This window comes from Parambassis ranga, chromosome 17 (genome assembly GCF_900634625.1).
Source record: "Parambassis ranga chromosome 17, fParRan2.1, whole genome shotgun sequence".
Classification (NCBI taxonomy): Eukaryota; Metazoa; Chordata; class Actinopteri; family Ambassidae; genus Parambassis; species Parambassis ranga.
This window is the reverse complement of record NC_041037.1, coordinates 1,668,644-1,689,077: the sequence shown is the minus strand read 5'-3', so window position 1 is coordinate 1,689,077 and position 20,434 is coordinate 1,668,644. Positions and strand designations below refer to the sequence as shown.

Genomic DNA, 20,434 nt, shown 5'->3' with positions numbered 1-20,434 from the left:
TCCACCAGTTCACCTCAATTTGTGCCAAGGTACAAGAACCCGGCATCTGTTTTTAGGTACCCCCACATTGGTGGTGGAGAGGTGGATGTATTTTACATTCATCCATCTATTCTCCACACTGCTTAACCTGTCAGGGTAACCATAGCAACAGAGGGAGCAGAGTCACCCAAACCTTCTTGCCTCCAGCAACTTCCTCCAGCTCCTCCAGGGGAATCATCTGCAGTACCCAGGCCAGCTGAGAGAGTTTCGATCCCTCCAGCGTGCCCTTGGTCTCCCTTCATGGTCACCATCCAGATGACCATACCTAGTATACCTAGGCGTGGCCATCTAGGTGCTCAGGGGGGCATCCTAACCTGGCGTTGAGAAAACCTGAACTGGCTCATCTCATCATGATGGAAGCGACTCTAAACCCCTGTGGAGAAGCCTTTAATCACTGCTGCTGTAAAATCTCCTTTCTTTTAATTATTTTTACCCAAACCTCATGAAAACAAGTGGGGGTGGGCATGTAGACCTGCTGGTTCTGGTTTAGTAATCTGCATGTGTGTCCTTAATATGAAGACATAAAGCAGAATATTTTGGACTGTTGGCAAAACAATTCTTGCCCGTTTCTTTCCTGTGTATGTATCATTAGCAAAATCCACAATGTTTCAATGCTCAGCAAATCAAAAAACTGCAGCTCACTGAGTGAAAATTATTTTCACATAAATCAAATAAACGGAAGCTGGGACACCTCAAGAGTTAGAAATATCATCTTCAATCGGAGCAGTGAGGAGCTGAGGGTGTACTTGAATTCACCAGGCATCTTTGAAGACAGTTGTGACCAAATGCTTCACAGCAATAAAGCTTCAATACCTGCAAACTGAAAGATTCTCAAACACTGTGGCCAACGGTACTGCAGGCAGAGAAGAAAATTAAACTTGTCACACACCCATAATCTCATAAGGAGGAACTGTGTGTATCTCATGAGATGTTATTTACACATGAAATAGTCTGTGTGAAAAGTGGTTATCTAACTGGCGCTTTTTAACCTCCGTCAGCTCCACTGAAGCAGCTCAGTAGCCAGACGCACAAGGCTGTGGTTGTAGCAATGAGCTCCCAGGTGTGAATGTGTAAGAGCCAGTGTAGGAGAAAGTGTGTGCTCGCTGCTCACTAAATCCCTCTTCCATGGATAAAGACATAAAAGTTAGAGAAGCGGGGGTAAAAATGTAGATGTGAGGGTTTTGTAGGACACAGTAGATACTTTGACTTGTTCAAACACACACAGAATGGGTCATGCATGCTCTACTACAAAAGCACCCAGGCACACCTCCACACTTGTAAACACAGACGTCGCTCCACCTCACAGTTGAGGGGAAAAGTGACAGTCCGAAAGCACACATCCTTAAAAAAGGAGACTTAAATTTTCACACTCAATTAACACTCCAGAGCTTATTAATACCAGGATCAGATACAGTTTGCAACATACAAAAAAACCCTGTCACAATGTTTGAGCTGCAAATTGGTTGCACCCTATTAGCAATCCGTTACTACGTTTGCCTTCCATGCATTACATGATGACATTTTTAACCCAGGGATTTGACCACTGGTTGCAACTGTCACACATAAAAGCCAGAAATAGAATCGCTTCTTTGGATCCGTTTAATGTGTTCCACAGTGTGTGTGTGTGATTATCCCCCTGATAGTCTGTCTAGCCTATTCCCACATTCTGTGCTGTGGATTCTCATGCTGTCAGACTCATCAGTGAAACCAACCATGAGGTCTAAATGATGTGTACACTGCCTGCATCTGCCTGCCCCTTTATGAAACATGAACTGCACACACACACCTTGCAGACGGACTGGAACTCCTCGTTTTCGTCGTCGTAGCAGGCGAGCAGGAAGCCTCCGTACGTGCCCGTCCTTTTTCCTTCCCCAGGTAGGCTCCGATCACACACAGGTCCACTGTGTCGCCCACCCCCTCCAGGTAGTCCTTCTTCAACTAGAGGAACAACAAAGTTAACTAAATACAAAATGCCAAAGGGTACAATCACATGTCATTTTTATAACGGTCAGCAGTTTAAACTGCTGCCTAAACATGTTGATGAGCCAACAGTCCTTAAATGATTTGCACCTGTCCTCCAGGAATCTGAAATTAGTTTAAGGTCCACATTTGTGTGCTGTGTGTGTGACATGTATGTGAATAAGTGTTCTATCACAATGCTGACCCCCCCACAATAACAAACACACACACACGCACCTTGAGCCAATTATGTGAACGTTTGGCAATTTCATAGGTGGCATCCTTCTCCAGAGTCTTCACCATGAGGCCTTCACAGGAGTCTACACACACACATAAACATCAATGCACCAAAACACGATTCATGCTGTGCAGAAAGGAAATGAAGAGATTATCTTTCAGATACATGAAAGGTCTTTGTTTCCTTTTTCAGACACACACACACACAGAAAAAAATCAAACACAAAGAGACACAGTGGACAAGGACACAGGCGTATAAGTCAGACACACAGTTCTGTATTCTCTCTCACAAACAAGCCAGACAGACAGAAGGAAATGCAATTACACAACTCACAGGTTCTGTTTCTGTTGCTTGTACACTTGTGCAAACACACAGCAACAAACAGGCCAAACAAAGAGAAACTATGCAGGGAAACAAGTACACAACGACTACACACATCAATATACATATAAAGGTAAAGCAGACAAAGGCACAACTGAAACTCATGCAACACACACACACAAAAGGCACAGTTAGTAAAGGTAAAGAGACAACAGGAGGTAAAACAAGTGCAACCGTCTCACACACACCTCGGACAGACTGCTCCAGGAACTCTGCAATGGTGTCGGTGTTGTCAGAGTCGATGGATCGGGCGAACACAAACTCTCCCTCCACCTCTGAGAAGCTTTCTTTCAGCAGAGCCCGACGCCGACACAACGGCTGTCGCACCAGAGACTGAACAAACACAAACATACACACGGAAACACACACATCATTACAAATGGCAAAACTGTATCATTACAACCATTTCCTCTTTATAGCTTGGAGCCTTGCAATGACAAGGATGAAATGCCATCTCAACTATCTACCCACACACACAAATACACAGTCTCAGAGTATACTCACAGATACACAGTCACGGTATCTTTGGGCACACATACAAACACCCACACAAACACACACAAACACACACATATATACGTGCACAAACAGCCTCAACACGGCAGAATACACAGTCTTAGATGCGCACAATCTCTGTGAACATGTTTCCCACCACCTACTGTAGCTGTAGGGGCAATTTGGAAAAAAAAAACAAGAATGAAATGGGTGAAGAATTTTGAACATCCCAGGTCTGTTGATGCTCAGCTAAAGCAGAAGAAAACATTTACATGACAATACACTGAAATTCAACAAATGCAAAATAAATGGTGATACTGCAAGGCTTTCTACTTTTTAATTTCATTCAGCTTAGCAGAGGCGCCGACACATTGCTGCTGTTTCTGGTCCTCTCGAGAGACAAAGAAGTGATTAACCTGTCGGCCATGTTTGTGTGTAGGAGGTCTGTGCACGGTCATATCATTGTTTGATTAACTATACCCTCATTGATCTGGGGACTTATCCACACAAACTGAATGCTCCAGTTTTAGTTAACTTGTGAAACAACTTATGTGTGCACCTTTGACTACATCTGTGTAACAGTAGATGTGGGAAAAACAGGACAGGCTGTAGCAGTAAAAACAGCCCTCCAACGATGACTACACAGATCTGACTTTAAACGCCTAAGTGCCTGCAGACTCTTTAGGGACAGCGGAGTAGCTTTAAATCTTCAGGCTAACGTTACCAAACACACTGTTGCTTATAGTTACATTTATCTTGCAGGTTTTCTTGCAAATGATTCCTAATGAAACACTACGGCCTTTGTTTTGTTTACATCCGTTTCCCTTGAATCATACGAGGCGTCCCTCTGGTGAGAAAGGTTTAATATCCCCTGGGATTTTGTAACATTATTTTCAGATCTTGTACTGCATCCATGTTTGAGGTGAGAAGAAAAACAGTGATGTTTCTCCTAAATGGAACCTCAAGTTATGTTAATTATGCTTCCTATTAGGAAACAGAAGCTTCAGAATGAGTTGAGGAGGAGAAAGGGGTCCATTTTATTTAAGATTTTTACCCTCATGTTGGTCTCATCTGGTAGAATTTTGTCCATTTTCCCCACCAGACGTGAAGCATACTTTTTCAGGGTCTGAGATTATCTTTTGACACGTGTCATCAGATGTCTGCTGAAGGTGCCAAATAAATGCATACACACTGTCCCCAGAGTCAATGTCATACCACTGTTGCTTTTCTTGAGACTTTGAGACAATCAAGACATCAAGACAAAAGCCGATGTGCGTTCTTGCATAAAGGGCATTGTCACACAGACATGTTGCCCTTAATGGTCATGCTGTTTACAAGTGTTTTTCTCTACAAATATGAATTTATCTAGTCTAAGTGATGCCAAAATGACCCTTTAAATACAGCATGTGTGTCTCATCTGGTCATTAAAATGCTGTGAGGACATGACCTTGATGTCCACCACTGATTTACAGCTCCTGTCGGTTAGTTGGGTCTTAGCTGGGGGTATGTAGTGAACATGAACAGACCCTCCCAGTAACAATAGAAGACTGCAGGCAACAGAGAATGGAGGGATAATACAAACATAAAAAGACAAAGCATGCGCATACAGACAAACATTAATTCAAACATTTACATAAATGCCATATTAGGTGGGAAGTAGCAATGAAATGGCACAACTTAAGAGTCTCTGGTGCAGTTTTAATTATGTAATTCTCTTTCCATACACTGGGGATAATTCACATAGCACAGGCTGATGGAAGAGCTCACTAATTAGTGTTTTGTTCAAAATTGTGCATTATTTGCAACAAAACATGCACTCTCAATCACAAGTTACCACCCACTGCACACACTCACACAGTCTGACAGTCTCAAAAAAGGCAGAGACTCTCAGAGGGTCCCAGACACACACACACACACAAACACACACATACACTCAGCTGGAATTACAATGAGTGTTACAATCATTATCTAGTTACGGCCTCCAGTAGCACCATCATTGGCATTCAGGGACGACGCTGGCATCTCAGCGGGGCTACGAGCATGCGGGTGTGCTTGCAAACAATAAACGCACGCACGCGCGCGCACACACGTTGGTTTTTTAAAATGAAGACAGGAGCGTTTGGAGTCATTTTTCATCATCATCACTAGGCCTTACCTCGCCGTTGAGATAGAGGAGGTCAAAAGCATACACGCACACTTGGACTTTGATCTCCGAGGCATCCACATCCTGCCGGGAAGCAACAACACACACGCAAACACACACATTTTAATATTTTTCCCTTGACAAAAATATGCAAATAGACGCATCTTATTCACAAATCGCTACATTCAACCTTGGGACTTGTTACAAAGAGCTCTTTGATTTCTCTCCCGTTTATCTTGAAAGTTAAAAACCCAGCCTTCCCATCTTTCCTCCATCTTTTAACAGCACTGCACCTCTTTGCCTCGCTCATCCCCCCCCATCACTCCTCCTCCCACCACACAACTTCCTGCTCCTCAGCTCACTTCGCTCACCTCACTCACCTCTTCTACTTCTCCGCCCTCTCCTTTCCCCCTTACTCAGACCTCATCCTGTTTATTCCATCTTTGTTTACCCCTGCTGGTCTCCACACTCTCCACTCCACCGCCTTATTATGGGGTCTCCACTGCAGCCCTGCTACACTAACACTGACTTCCTGCCTGCACCAGGCAGCCATTTGTAAACCCATTACTTCATTTGTGAAATCATTCCGTTTTTTGCTTCCAGCTTCTTTCAAACTAGTTGTTTACTAAATCAGGATGTTCCATTAAAATTTAAAAAGATACCCTGCAGAGCTTTGACTAGTTCTATGATGAAACAATGTTTTTTGGAGTTGGTCCCAGCATTTGTGTGTTTACAGACACAGCAAAGCACGCTCCCACTGACGAGTCATACTAATTCCAAATCTTACACAGGCTGCCCTGAAGACCATGCAGCGACAGCGGCTGGAAAAAAGTGGCAACCATCTCAACAAATGTGTGGTACAGAATAAAATGTTTCTCAAACCCCGAGGACACAGAAAACCAAACTTGGTTTACAACAAAAAAACCTCCACATGCTACTAGCCAGCCAGACCTAAATTTATAATGAACATGGTAGTGGGAACACTGCAAAAGCACTTGAATATGTCAAAGGCAAGCCACTCGCTGGGCTGCACACTGCACTCTTTCACACTGCTTTGTCCATTCTGAGTATTTATAATAACAATCACAGAAGCAAGCAGTGCACTATGGCTTTAAAGCAGAATGGGACCAAGGACCAGGAACCAACTGCATTAAATTAGCAGCAAAGAAAGCTGCAGCTGTTGGGCTTTGATTGGTGAACAAAGCACCAGACCTCTATACTGTGTCTGTAGATCTGCTACCTCAACAGGCTTCGCCCAGTACTAGCTCCACAGATTACCAACCATACATTTATTAAAATGCACTGCAGCAAGTAAATTTCCAAGAGTTTAAATCGAGGCAACTGGACTCAAGGATTTAGTTTGAAGATCTTCGAGTCCATTTGCCTCGATGTAAACTCTTGGAAATGACAATGACCTGGATGAATGAGAGCGTCCACAGATATGCAGCAAGTAAACCATGTTCAAATTTACAGAAGTCCTAACAAAACTACCAACAGTTTCTAAATACAGGCATCACTCTTTTGTTTTCTTTTATGTACAATTCGTAGGCTAAGTGTTGCACAAGACTAAACATCCAAACAGCCAAAGTCAAAACCACCAGTGGTTGTACCACAGAATCTGGCCTCCAATAGAGTCCTCATCTTAACACATGAAGTCGGACATTTAACAAGGAGACAAGAATAAATCTGCGAGTTAGTGCTTAAGGAGGCTTAACAATGGGGTCTGTTATTATCGTACATTTACAGATAAATAAATGTGCCGGGTAAAACGCCCAGGCATGGAGACAGGATGAATCTGTGTGTCAGCGTGGACTACATGACCTCGTATCCACTGTGCATTCATGGACCACTGACTTAACTACTTGAAAAGGGCTTAACCCTCGCCTGCTCATTTCTACACACTACTTTGTGAGGCATCATCTGTATCTTTCACAGCACTAAAGATGTCACAAAAACCTGGTGCAGTGCTCCTAAATATTCCAAAACTAAGAGGTCTGATTATAACAGAAAATTAAAAGGCACCATCTACATTAAAACCTCTGCAGTCTTTAAACATGAACGATTTCTCTCCTGTTGCATCCTTCTTGTTCATTCTCCTTTCCACTGCCTTATTACTTCTCTCTCCGCTCATTAATGACGTTTAATTAGTGCATATCGAGTTTCATCTCCTCATCCTGAAATGTTCCATTACAGCATACGTGCTTGTGGCAGTGAAACAGTAGAGACGTTGTCGCAAAATGCCAGGAGGGCAGTACAATCAGTTTGTGCATCAAACCATCATTACAAATAATCACAATTTCATAGTGGGAGTAATGGTATCAAAAATCATCAAGATAATCATTTTCAGCTATTTTCATCATCACATTCTGCAAATATGGATTCTCATTTCTCCTTTTCTCATCTAACAGGGAGTCATCCTGCATTCAGACAGACATGGTGAAGGGAGCCTTTTCCTCATAATGTGATTGGTGTGGTGGAAAGAGGTCGTTATTCTGATCAAACCTGTATAAACATCTTCCTGACATGTACAATCTCAACCTCCCTCCTCCTCTCTTCAATCCATTTGACTCCTCTGCCTTATCAGTCTCCTCTTCCCTCTCTGTCTGCTCTTTCTCTGTCCATCTCCCCTCAGTCTGCCGGATCATTTCACTCCATTATCTAGCTCTCCTCTACCTTCAGGTCTTTATCTCTGTCTTGTTTTCTCCCTTCAACCTTTTCACACCACCTTCTTTCTTCTCTCATTATCCCCCCTCTCTACCTTTGTGACACCACAGACATTTTATTTCCAATCCTTACCTTTCTCTTACGAGTGGTGAGAACCTGGAAGGGCTGGATCTGTTTCTTTTCACGATCCCAAGCCACCGCCTCCGAGTCAAGAACGCAGGACACCACTGAGTCCTTCTTTACCTGTGGAAGGAAAAAAAAAAGATGAGGAGAGACTGAAAGAGATTGCACAGTGTTCGCAGATGAGAAAATCCTTTATATATATTAAAAAAAAGGTAGGAAACTGTCAGAAGTCTCATTGAAGTAAACCCAACAAACTTAGAGATCCAAACTCAGTTGGAGCTCAGCTGAATGCAGGCAATCAAACCGAAGACATGTTCAGGCTGTTTCAGGACCTGCAGCTGCCCTCAATTTGTTGCCAAATGCTTTGGAAGTCAACACGTTAGCATTTTTTTTTCCTCCTGTGCATTTATTGCTTCTCTTCAGCAGTTGTGCCTGTGGTTGGAGTCTTTGAACAAACCGTTTAGCACACAGTCTCCCTTTTTTGTCGGATGCCCACGTTGCTCCAAAAGCTTAACCAGAAACATTTTTGTTTATCTGCATTAAGTAAAGATGGGCAGCTGATAACCATTTCCCTGTGCAGGAAAACACTGATAAGGGGGTTTAAGCTGAGGATACACGGTGTAGCTTATGAGCAGATTATGCTGACCCATCAAAGCAGATTCTCAAGATCAAATTGAATCGCTGCTAAATATCTGAGCCACCAAACCATGTGTGTGTGTGGGGTCTAATCTCTTACATGGGGCCATCGAGATAATTTAAATGTTTAAATTTACAGCCCGACTCAGACGAGGAGTCGATCAGTGAGTGACATTTCAAAGGTAATCAGAGAACGCTAATCACAGTTAAGAGACACATTAGAGGTAACAGGATGTTTGGAAACAGTCAAACACAACCAGTTATCCTCATAAGGTCACCAGGCTAAGCAACACATTAATTACTAATTATTCCACCAACATTAATATTAATGACTTAATATTAATTCAAAATTTAAAGCATTAAGCTGCTGTGGTAGCTGCAGGAAAATTGGTTTCCCCTCATTAATATGCAAAATAATGCAGCAAGGTGCTGTAAAATCTAATCAGACCATCTCTGTGCAGGCAACCTGTTGTAGTGTGAAGTTTCACTCGGGCTTTGTTCATCTGTTGTGATGTGAAAGTGTGTTGAGACATGCTGCCATGACAACATGATGACTGAGCAGGAGATGCAAATTAGGAGTTACTTTTTTTTTTTTTTTTTTTTTTTTAAATCAACTGCTGCCACAGTAACGACCAGTAATCGATTTCTGGGATAAAAGACATGGATATTTACGCAGCTAAAACAAATTAATTGGCATAATTAGGAGTCATAAATTACAAAATATTAGAAGTACAAGTGAAATAAAGTTAAATGATGGCATCATTTAAAAGTACTGCATCTTTTTCCACATTATGCAAATTGAGCAGCAACTTTTCACTCAGTTTTTCTCCTTTTAAAACCTTATAACTTAGGCAGCTGTGAGGGAGAAAGAAAAGGCGAGAGACAGCCAAACAGAAAGGTTAAAAAATAACAAGAAATGTATGTAAAGGTGCACTGAGAGAACAAGGAGAAGGCAGAGAGGAGGAAGAACACAAAAGAGAGGAAGCTTGTGGAGAAAAGAGTGCGAACGACAAAATGGTGAGAAAGGTGACTGGAATAAAAAAAAAAAAAAGGTGAGATAGCAGTCAGGAACATCGACAGGCAATGGAGAAAAAGAGCAAGAATATGTATGAAGTGCAAAGGGAGAAGTGCATAAGAGAGACAGACCCAAAAAGGTGAAATCGCAGACAGGTAGAATCAAAGCTGAAAAAAAGATGAGACGAGGATGAATAAGACAAGAGAGAGGAGAAAGAGGTGAAAAGAGGTATCATCAAGGAGTAATAAAGAAGAAAGAAGGGGAATGATTAGACAGAGACGAGTGGACGGAGAGAGCAATAAGGTGAGCGCGGGAGACAAAGATCCGTGTAGCTTGTAAAGTTATGAAAAAGCAGGAAGATGAAAGTCGGTGTGAGGCGGCAAGTTATGACAGAGGACAGGAGGAGAGCGGCGAAAACAACGGGTCGACTAACAAAGCTACCATAAGACAAAAGGACCAACCTCCATCTGTAACATTTTACTGACACTTACCTTTTTTAACCCCTTTTCCCAAAGCAGAGGTGTTATTATTTAAAGGTTAATGATGGCTGTTCTCCATAGAACTGCTCTGATGTCTAGTTCTCTTCCTGGTCACCATCGCTAATGTTACAAGTTTCACTTAAAGAGTTTCCTGCTATGATACGATCTGCCGCTGTGAAAAAGGGGTCTATTAGAGGACGGGCCAGAAGGGAGATATAAGGTAATGAGCAACAAAGTCTCCCTGCTAGCTTCAAACAAGGGCCAAAGACTTTAGCTCAGAAGGGAAGCACAACATTGAGTTCAACCAATCAGTGTCGCACCATGCATTTTTCCAGAAGCACCTACTCCACAGAAAGAGCCCCAACAGAGGCAGTCCTAAAATGACCAGTCTAACTGCTAGAGAAGAAAAACACCTCATCAGTTTACCACTAGACTCTCTCTCTCTCTCTCTTTCTGCTGCTTTTGCACCAATAACACATGAGGCTGCTTTAATGCTGTCCCAGACATTATGACATTGTGTAATCATCATCCTTTCACGCTGCAGTTGATTAAGCACTGTGACTACCTTCTCTGGTGGCTTAAAGATGCCCCACTGTTCGGCAGTGTACCGCCTTAAAGAGGCAGTGTTAAGGGGGCTGATGAAAAGCACACATGCACTGATGGCTTAACAAAAATCAACAAAATAAACATGAGCACAGCCACTCACGTGGAGTCAACAGGTTTTTCTTCCATGGCAGGAATTACTCACGCTTTCCTATCGATATCTTCCTCGCCGTTTGTTCCCTGTCTTTTATTTACCACCGTGTTTATTAAGCGTTGCCTCCTGCAGTTTATCATGGATGCCTTAGAAATAGGTGCTTCTTTTTCTTCTTCTTCAAAAAAAAACTGTGGGAACTAAACGACTAAAACGACCTGTTGGTTCCTTGTCAGTTTGAGACATGACACCGACTGGCCTAAAGGGGGAGACCTTCCAAAGCTGGCTGCCTGCAGTCATGTACCCATGCTTCTAGCCTAATGGAGGATGGTGGGCAGCAGTAATCAATCCGGCTAGAGCGGGATTCGGGTCGTAATCTAAACGGATTTATAAAATCTGGCTAGATCCACCTCTTTTGCTGAAATCTGGCTAAAGTCTGAAAGCAAATATGGCTTGTGAATCCAGCTAGCAACGTCACAGCGTGCACCCCGTCCTACCCTGGTCTAATGACGCCAGATTAATAGCCGGATTTGAAAATAGGTCTGAACACATCCGGCTTAAAAGGAATCCGGATTCGATCCCATTCTAGCAGGATTGACTTTCCCCAGTCTGAACGGGGTCTTCATGTCAACATGTCAGTGTGTTTGACCTGCAGTTGTGACCCTTAAGTTTGCATGAGTTAATGCCAAGCGCAGCACCACAAACACCTTCCACTAAAGATGGGTTTTTTCTTAATTGTCAGGTTAAACCTATTTACTAAAAACTAATTACTATGCAAAACACTTTGCTTCGAACCTCAGCAGTCTTGTCAGTGCATTGGTCCAAACTAGGTTCCACCTGAAGGATGAGACGAGGTTAATCCTTTCTCTCTTTTTCCGACAAACACATAGCAGGTCTTTTCTTTCCTGAAGCAGAACACCAACCCAACCACTTTCCCTCTAACAAGCTCCAGTTATAAATTATGTCTTAATAAACTCCAGTAAAGGGAACACATTAGTAATATTCCCTGACTATTCTAAGAATTTATTTGATTCAATAACCTGCCCTCATTTGTAAAGAGCAGATGGGAATTTACTTTAATGTTATTGATGTTTCAATAATTGTTGTGTGCCCGACAAAGTCTTGAAAACAAAATGAGAAAAAAAAAAGGGGGAGAGAGCAAACTGATGGAGATTTATTTGGTGCTTCACACTGCCGGTCCTGACTATAGCAGAAAAAAAAAAAAAAACTCAGCAGGCTTGGAGGCAGTGAGCACGCTCAAATAACCTCAGGCCAAGTGCCAAACCTCCAGGTAGCGGTGATCTCTTTCTCGCCCACCACACAGGCAGATCCTCACTAATTTAAAGTTTAACAAGTGGTGTTTTTGACATCTATTAAAGATGAAGTTTTATGACAAGCTGGTTTAACTTTCTCAGTCTTACTGAACATCTCTGTGGGTTTACAACAAATTAATGGGTAGTGTTAGGTGCTGATAACGGCAGGAAGGACAGGCAAAAGAACATAACTTTGAAAAGAGGTTTCAAACTGTGGCAGACAGAATCAGAGGGGGGGGAGGAGGAGGTGCGTGCACATGGAAACAAGACTGATGAAAGATAGGTTGAGGGAAAGCAGCAAAATGAAAGACAGAGTGAGCAGGATAAATGTGCTCAGTTGTTATCCGCACCGCTGTAAAAGCCCTTATTTGACAATCACAGCTCAGACCCGCTCTCCTCTCTCCCAGAGGGCTGAGCTGCAGCACTCTGCGTTGAAGTGTTTTACCTTGGGAATGCGAGAGATGATATCGGGGTATTTGCTGGTGTTGTCTTCCTGGTTGCGGCTGAATATTCTAACTTCGCCACTCTCCAGAATGTGAATCTGTGGGGAAAAACACAAGAAAAAAAACTCACAACACAATAAATAAAAAAACAAAAGGTGTGATTTGCAAACCTGTTTAAGCCGGTCTAAATGTTAATATTACAGCTGAACACTGGGGTTTTGACAGACGGATGTGTGAAGAATGCATCAGTATCGAGGACAGAACTGCTATTGTTATTGACAACAGAAAATATAATGTATGTGGAGGCGGAATTCATTACCAGCTCACATAATATCAGCAGAGACGACGCACCTTTTTTTGTTTTTGTATTTAAATTGACCATGAGTCCAACTGCTGAAAATTAATCAGGCAATTAACTTCTGTCATTTAGCAGGGTGTCTCAAAAACAATCAAATTACACAATCATTGAGTACTTTGAGGTGGATATTGTGTCAAATTATGCAACCACACATTTCTTAATATGACATGGCTGAGAAAAGAAGCAGCCAACATCTGGCCTCCTTTCAAGATCTATATAATGGTAATAATGACGTGCCACACCAGCAGCAGCTGTTTCTGTGTCTTAATGCTGCTTACTGAAGGAAACTGAAGCGTGTGTGTGCTCGGCACACCGACTCTGCAGCTAACAATTAAACCATCAATTATTTTCTAGATTAACTGATTAATTACTGGGTCAACAAAAGCTCAGAGAGAAAGAAGAATATGCCCATAGTGCCTCATCTATTCACACATCTTTATATTATTAGTTACCACTCTGGAAAAGTACTGTATATGTGACTGAATGGTGTCTATCACTTTAACCACCTGCAGGATTTTATACACAGTTGTGCTCATAAATGTGGCCATTTTTCAGAGACTTTTCTTTCACCCGTGGTATGTAAACATTTGATCGAGGTCATTTGGGTAGTTTCTGTTGCCATTAAAACAAGTAAACACTGTTCATTGATAAGGAATGGCTTCAGCCAAACACTAACCATGAGTGAAAGAAAAGTTTTATCATAGTTATCATTCATATTCTTTGAAAAATGGCCAAGAAATCATAAATTCTGCCAGGGTGTGTAAACTTAGGAGAACTGTGTTCTTCTTTCCTGTTTTTGTCTTCATAACTCTACTTTATTGTCTTGTCATTCGATTTGTGTTCATGTGGATTGGATCTGACTGTCATGTGTCGCTTTTGCTTAGTTTTAACCAATTATTGCTCATCTACAGTCTCCTATATTCTGTTCACCAATGAGCATCTGATGATAAATAAATAGAAACAAACACACAAACGACTCCAAATGATCAGCTGCCTGCCACAGAGGCAGATACTGAATTTCTTCTGGCTTCTATTCACAAAACCTGAACACACACACACACACACAGGGGGAGTGTTTTGTGTATCGTGAGTCCCCCTGCTGGCTGTTAGAGGTAGAGTCCACTGCAGTGATGCCAGAGAGACAGAAAGGGAGGACGTCATAGGCTCGCTCACACTGCCTCCATCCTCTCTCTCTCTCTCTCTCTCCTCATCTCTCTTTTTCTCAATTCAACTCAGTTCAAAGGCACTTTATTAGCATGACTGTCCAAAATTAACAATACAGCCGAAGGGGTTTACATTACAATCTCTCCCTCTTTACGTCGCTCTAGAACTTTTCTCATCCTCGCCACTGTTGTGCCTCTCTGTGTCTCTGATGTGTCTTTCCCTTGGTCTCTAGACTCTTTCCTCACCTCTCTCTCTATCTATCTCCCACCCTCTCTCCTCTGTCTGTGCTGTCCACAGTGGCACAAGGAGCTTGCTCTGCCCAAAGGCCCATGGTGAAAAAGTAACACTACTGTTTATCTTAAAAATAATAGGCACACACACACACACACACACAGTCAAGTGAATACATAGCACGAGTCACAGAGCAGCTATACCTCATACTCAAAGAACACAGCCGAGGGGTATTTGCATATAAAATTCAGCAGGCATATGTTCTAGGCCAAATGCAAGAAAAACAAACAGTTGCACTGTGTCACTGCCGTCTACACACAAACACACACCTGTGCTCGCTCTCCATCGTATTTGTACTCGCATGTGAACGCTGCCTCGTCAAACCTCTTCATCACCTCACCGACACCTTTGGTGGGGTGGGCCAACATGGGTCTAAGCGGCACACCTGGAAGAAGAAAAAAAAGTGTTGGAAGTGGAATAAGAACTGAAGAAAGTAAACACAAAACATTCAGTCACACATTCTCATGAATTATAAATAGTCAAGAAAGTGATTGTGAGTAAGCCCAGGAGAAGGTTTTTTTCATTTAACACTCCACATGTGGGAGCATTGTAGGAGCTAACAGGCCTCTAAGGTTAGAAGAGAGGCATGATCCATCTAAAAACAAACTCACACACACAGGCGCTGTGAAATGATCACATTCCACATGACACATCAGCATCACACCCACAACTGTTTCTGTGACAAAACCACACTTGAAATTAGTTTGTTTGTATTCTCATTTGGCCCTAATATTAAAGTTCTCTGACTGACTCACATCCCCTTGGGCTGCGCTGCTGAGTTGAGCTTCAGAAGCAGCAGCAGAGGAGTGATGTAGTGAAATACACCAAACATATTCCTTTAATTGCAGCTTACAGAGGGACAAAAAAAGGATAAGACAGGACTCGGCCATTTTTGTCCAATTTGGCCGCTGCTATCTAAAAAAAAGAAACCACCTGCTTGTTTAACTATCTCACATTTCAGAACTGAACAAAGGAGCTCTCTGTACGACTACTGTTTGCTAAAATAGCCGTTAGATTTGTCTAACTGACCAGCACCAGCCAATTTAGTTTCCCAATTTAGAAACATTCAGATGGTGCCTGCTGTAAATTCTCTACCTTTGCCAAGAATCCTTATCACAAATAGCACGACAACAGTATAATGGGGAGCTAATCCTTAGTTGAGAGGTATCTTTTATCTTTCTGTGATAAATGACTCAACTAAAATAACTGACTCACCCCCACCGAATGGATCAATGAACACACACCAGTAACCGTTTCTGGAGCTTATAACCTTTCTGCCTCTTGATTGGTTGTTTACCTGGAGTGAGCTTGCAGTGATTGGGTAACTGGTCTATGCCCTCTTTGAGCAGAACAGGGATGAGGACGTCGTAATTGGGCATCTCGCTGGACACGGAGAGATTGAGTGAGAGACGAGACGGGGTGTTTGGGGAGAAAACAAACAAAAAAAAGAACAAAGAAAATCAATATGTTCCACAGCGAAAGTGAGCAGAATAAGTGAGGCAGAATGAGGGACAGGACTTAAGGGGGGGATGAAGCATTGTAGAGGCACAAAGAAAAGGCTGAAAAGTGAATCGAAAGAGAGGTTTGTTTAGGTTTCAGTTACCAGTAAGTCTGCTTGAGAATGAGACTCTTCTCTTCGATCCAGGCCCGCCTGCTCTCAGCACTCATCCCCTTCCCTGCGTCGATCACAGCAGGGGGAGAACCTATACGAAGGGAGGAAAAAGAAAAATATGCATTTCAAACCGGTCTATGCTTGAACATTTGTACGACCAAACATTTGTTGGATGAAAGTTCAGACACACTTCAAAGGCCAAGAAATGTTCAAGACCAACAGCAGAGCAATTAAGTTGTGTACAGGTGCACGACTCCAGCGCCTTTACTCAGGGTGAAGATGTAATTTCAGTCCCATTGTGTTTGAAAAGGTTAATATTGAGTCCAAATGAATTATTTTATTTCCCAATTTAACGGCACTAATTATGATACATCTAAAATATGCCTGACTAATAAATAATTCATTGTAATGATCCACTTCAGTCCCACAAAGAATATGCTCTTAGTTGACCTGCCTTGATTAAATAATGGTTAAATAAATAAATAAAAATGTTAAAGAAAAACATTTCCAGACCACAGACCCCACAGATCAATGCAAATTTCCCCACCGAGCCCCTGGTCTAATTGACTCTTATTAAAGCACACCTCCAGTCGTGACTAAGCAGCGCATATTAATAAGTCAGGATTGAATTTAAATTGGTGTCTGTGGTGTCAGAAAGAGCAGGATGGATAAAGAGCAGCTATTGAGAGACAGGACGTCAAAACTTCCTGCAAAAAAAAAAGCTTTGATAGATTCAACAACAAATGCAGCGAAGACAGTTTTCTTCCCCTCATTCCGTATGTGAAAATTATTATAATGATGTTTTTCACTTTAAATGATGTGATCTATGACGGCTCAAATGTATGCAAAGAATATTTAACACTGGTTTAAGAAGAGGTCTATAAATACAATGTATTATTCCTTGCTCTTAACACCCTACCTCCCTCAGCTTTAGGGCAATCCTGCAACTAGAATCTTTATTAAAATTCTATAAGGAATCACTGAATCACTTCCCCACATACTGAATTACACCATGAACATATGTGTATGATAAGATATCTCACAACTCATCTCAGTGAGGAGCCAGTTCTTCCAAAAACCTGGGACAAAATCCAGATTCACCAAAGAAACACATCCTAAATTCACGTGTTTTTTTTTTATAAAGTCAATCTGAGGTTTTGAAAAGAGCTCCATCTTTACACTTCAGACACTCTCCGCTGAACAACATTGTGAAAAATTGTCTTGGATGACACAAAGACACATTCACTGTAGGCTGAAATGGAAGAAATGGAACACAGAAAATATTTTCATTGATGCATTAAGTGATCCAATAAAAGCTTACCCTTACAACAAATAAACTGTTTGTGCTTTCTAGCAAATAGATTAAAAAGGGCTTATTATTTTCTATGACTTTAATGTTTTTTTTATGATTCATGGATCTTTAACTGCCCAAAAGACGTGTTTGTGCAGCCATGATTGTGCCGTTTCCTTCAAGGCACAGGAATTCATAATTAGCCCACAGGGAGTGCAAAAACATTCAGAAACTGCTTCAGGTCAAGAGAGTTAATGTTTGAAGACCAAACACGGTAATTTTGCAATTGATTGCTGCTAAAAAAAAAAATCTACTCGCCAACCAAACAACCAATCAGAACAGACAGCACAAGGCAATTTTGCAATTCCCAACCGCACATTTTCAAACACTGATGTCACATCAGGGAGAGATACTTTAAAGAGCGCTGTGAAGAGCAGGAATAATTACAGCAAACAGACACTGGCAGCACGTATACATATGGACCGCTGTTTTAAGGTTGGGGATGTATTTATTAAAATTACCTTGTCCTGGAGGGGTCAGGCAGACAGCTTGGCTCAGGGCTGAGAGGACACTCTGCTCAGCGAGGCCGATCCTCAGCTTACCAGCCAGGGACCTGTCCATCAAAACCACAACATCAACAGCAGTCAGTGTTGACGCCCACTAAGGTGTTGATGTACCTGCTACCCATGGCAAGAGCTACGAGCTCAAATATACAGTGTTGCTAGGTCATTGAAATGCATGTGTGTGTGTGTGTGAATGTGCAGATGCCTGTGGTCACACAAGCTCCCAAGCCCGTCTGTGCATGTGTGTGTGTGTGTGAGTCTTATTTTACCTGACTATGTAGCGGGCCTCTGAAAAGCGGCATGCCACAAAGAGGCCTTTGATGATGTCGATTTTCTTATTCATGGCCTGAGGCAGGCAGGAGGAAATTGAGATTCACAGAAAGAGGAGCGAGAAGAGACAGAATGCAAAAAAGACTAAGGTCACCAGCGAGTACAAACTCCATGTTCAATCCAGAATGTAAAAAAAAAAGAAAACACCCAGCAGCAACAAGGAGGAAAAAGGAACTAATTGCCTGAGAGACTCCAGAATAGTAACAACTTATTCAAAGAAATTAACCTCTTCCCTCTGATAAATAAGCTAATAAGTTCTTGTTTGATACACAACCACGTTAAACATCTTTCTTTCTTTTCTCTCCATCACACCAGTGAGAGCCAAACAGACAGAAAACAACATTTTCCCATAGACTGCTCTCCTCTAATGAAAATTCTGTGGCAAATATTCTGTGGCTTACCGAGTTCCCACTCATGCTGGCAATTTCCTTCAATTTCCTGAACACGCCCCCTGCTGTCAGACTGGCAGGCTGGAACATCATGCGCTGGTTGCTACGGGAACTCTCGGCCACTAGGCCCAAATCTCCTTTCTCCTGCGCCTCCGCTTTGATTTTGTCCAATTGTCGCCCTGGAAACAAGAGCGAGATGGTAAATAGCAGCCACCTAACCGGCTGATGAGTAGAGAAAGGGTGGCATTAGCGGTGAGGCAGGAATTCACAAGCAAGTGTTTGGGTGCAGCACGGCAGCTCAGACGCGTGCGTGTCCGTTACCAGTTGCTTGAGCAACAGCTTTCATCAGCACCGTCTCTCCAACGCCAAGCTCCATCCCCAGGTAGGCAGGGCCCAGCTGGTTCAAACACAGGTACACACAGCACAGCAGGTCATCTAGGAAAAAGAACAAACACACACACTGGCTTTTTATTTCTCAGAAAACACACACACACACACACACAGATCCAAACAGACAGGCCCACAAAGAGAAGCACAGACACACAAAGACCATGCACCTCACAGACTTCCACAAAAACATAGATAAACACACTCTTATACACAGACTCAGGCATACAGACAGAAAGACACACTCAACAACACAGAAAAGGACACAACAACACATAACAAAGACTTAGACACACACACACAGTCACAAAAACATTCAGACACACAGCCACACAGGCAGATAAACAAACACACATCAACACCCTCGGAATCCCACAAGAGACGCGCACCGACACACACAGTGTGTACTGACTTTTATGTGCAACCTGGCTTCATCATCATCTCCTTGATAGAGTGGCTGGCAGCCAGCTGCCTGTGTAGCTACATCAGCATGCATTATGGGAAAGCTAAAATAGCATTTACCTGGAGAGAGCAGCAGCACGGAGCGAAACAGGTTCGACAGCGTCTCGATGTTTCTCAGTCTAGAAAAAGACAACAACACAGGCGCTGAGACGAGGAAGACGAGCTAAACTGATTTTAAAGCCTTCCTGAAAACTCCCAGAGGTGGGAAATGAGATTTGTCGGCAGGTTTTAATCGGAAATGGGAGCCAGGGAGGCAGATGAAGAGTTCATTTATGAAACACTATACATCAGTTTCAAATGATAACAGGTCATTGCAGAGACATTTGTCATTCAATATCCTTAAAAGATAGAGAAGGAAATCTGTTAAGATATTTTCAATTTGGCAGTGAGAGGCCTGGCTTCCACCAGAGTGACATATTTTTAGTAGGATTCCTAGCATTCCTAGAAGGTGTTCTATTTGTAAAAATCTCTTTATATTCCCTGAGCCACCTTGAAAATTAAACCCATTTTCTTTCCATCTCTGGCTGGTACAAACTTCTGTCTAATTATATTCTGGAAATTCCCAGCAGATGTAATTTTGTACAAACACTTAGCTATGTGTAAATCCTTTTTAAAGACTCGCTATCACTTTTCTCCCAAACCCTTTCCTCCATATGGAGCTCTTACCTGCCAGAGTCCTCTTCAATCTTCTCAAAGGTGCGAGCCACTGCCAAGTACGGCACTCTGGAGAGTGATGAGAATGTAGTTAGCAGGTGAGGCATCAACACTGGCAGTTTTTTTTTTTTTTTACATTCACAGTGTTTAGCTGAATCGGCTGTTCGGAGCAGCGAAGAATTAGTGCCACAGCAGAATGAGCTTTGATAGGAGGCTATCAAAACTGCATGAAAGTGACAGAGAGGAGGACTAAGGTTAGACCTGCCATGTTGGGAGTCCTTCTTATAAGCAATTTGACATGAAAGGAATTA

At 42.4% G+C, this 20,434-nt stretch overlaps 1 protein-coding gene across 1 annotated transcript in view; it reads right to left on the bottom strand.

Annotated features, from left to right (window-relative positions):
• Positions 1-20,434, bottom strand: part of lig1 (ligase I, DNA, ATP-dependent) — a 47,821-nt gene that overhangs the window by 13,406 nt on the left and 13,981 nt on the right. The window contains 16 exon segments of the mRNA XM_028426990.1: positions 1,826-1,908; positions 1,911-1,977; positions 2,236-2,318; positions 2,806-2,950; positions 5,268-5,339; positions 8,052-8,162; positions 12,625-12,720; positions 14,705-14,820; positions 15,733-15,818; positions 16,039-16,138; positions 17,860-17,951; positions 18,171-18,247; positions 18,633-18,799; positions 18,942-19,055; positions 19,530-19,588; positions 20,136-20,192. Of these exon segments, the coding sequence (XP_028282791.1) occupies positions 1,826-1,908; positions 1,911-1,977; positions 2,236-2,318; positions 2,806-2,950; positions 5,268-5,339; positions 8,052-8,162; positions 12,625-12,720; positions 14,705-14,820; positions 15,733-15,818; positions 16,039-16,138; positions 17,860-17,951; positions 18,171-18,247; positions 18,633-18,799; positions 18,942-19,055; positions 19,530-19,588; positions 20,136-20,192 (1,525 nt within the window).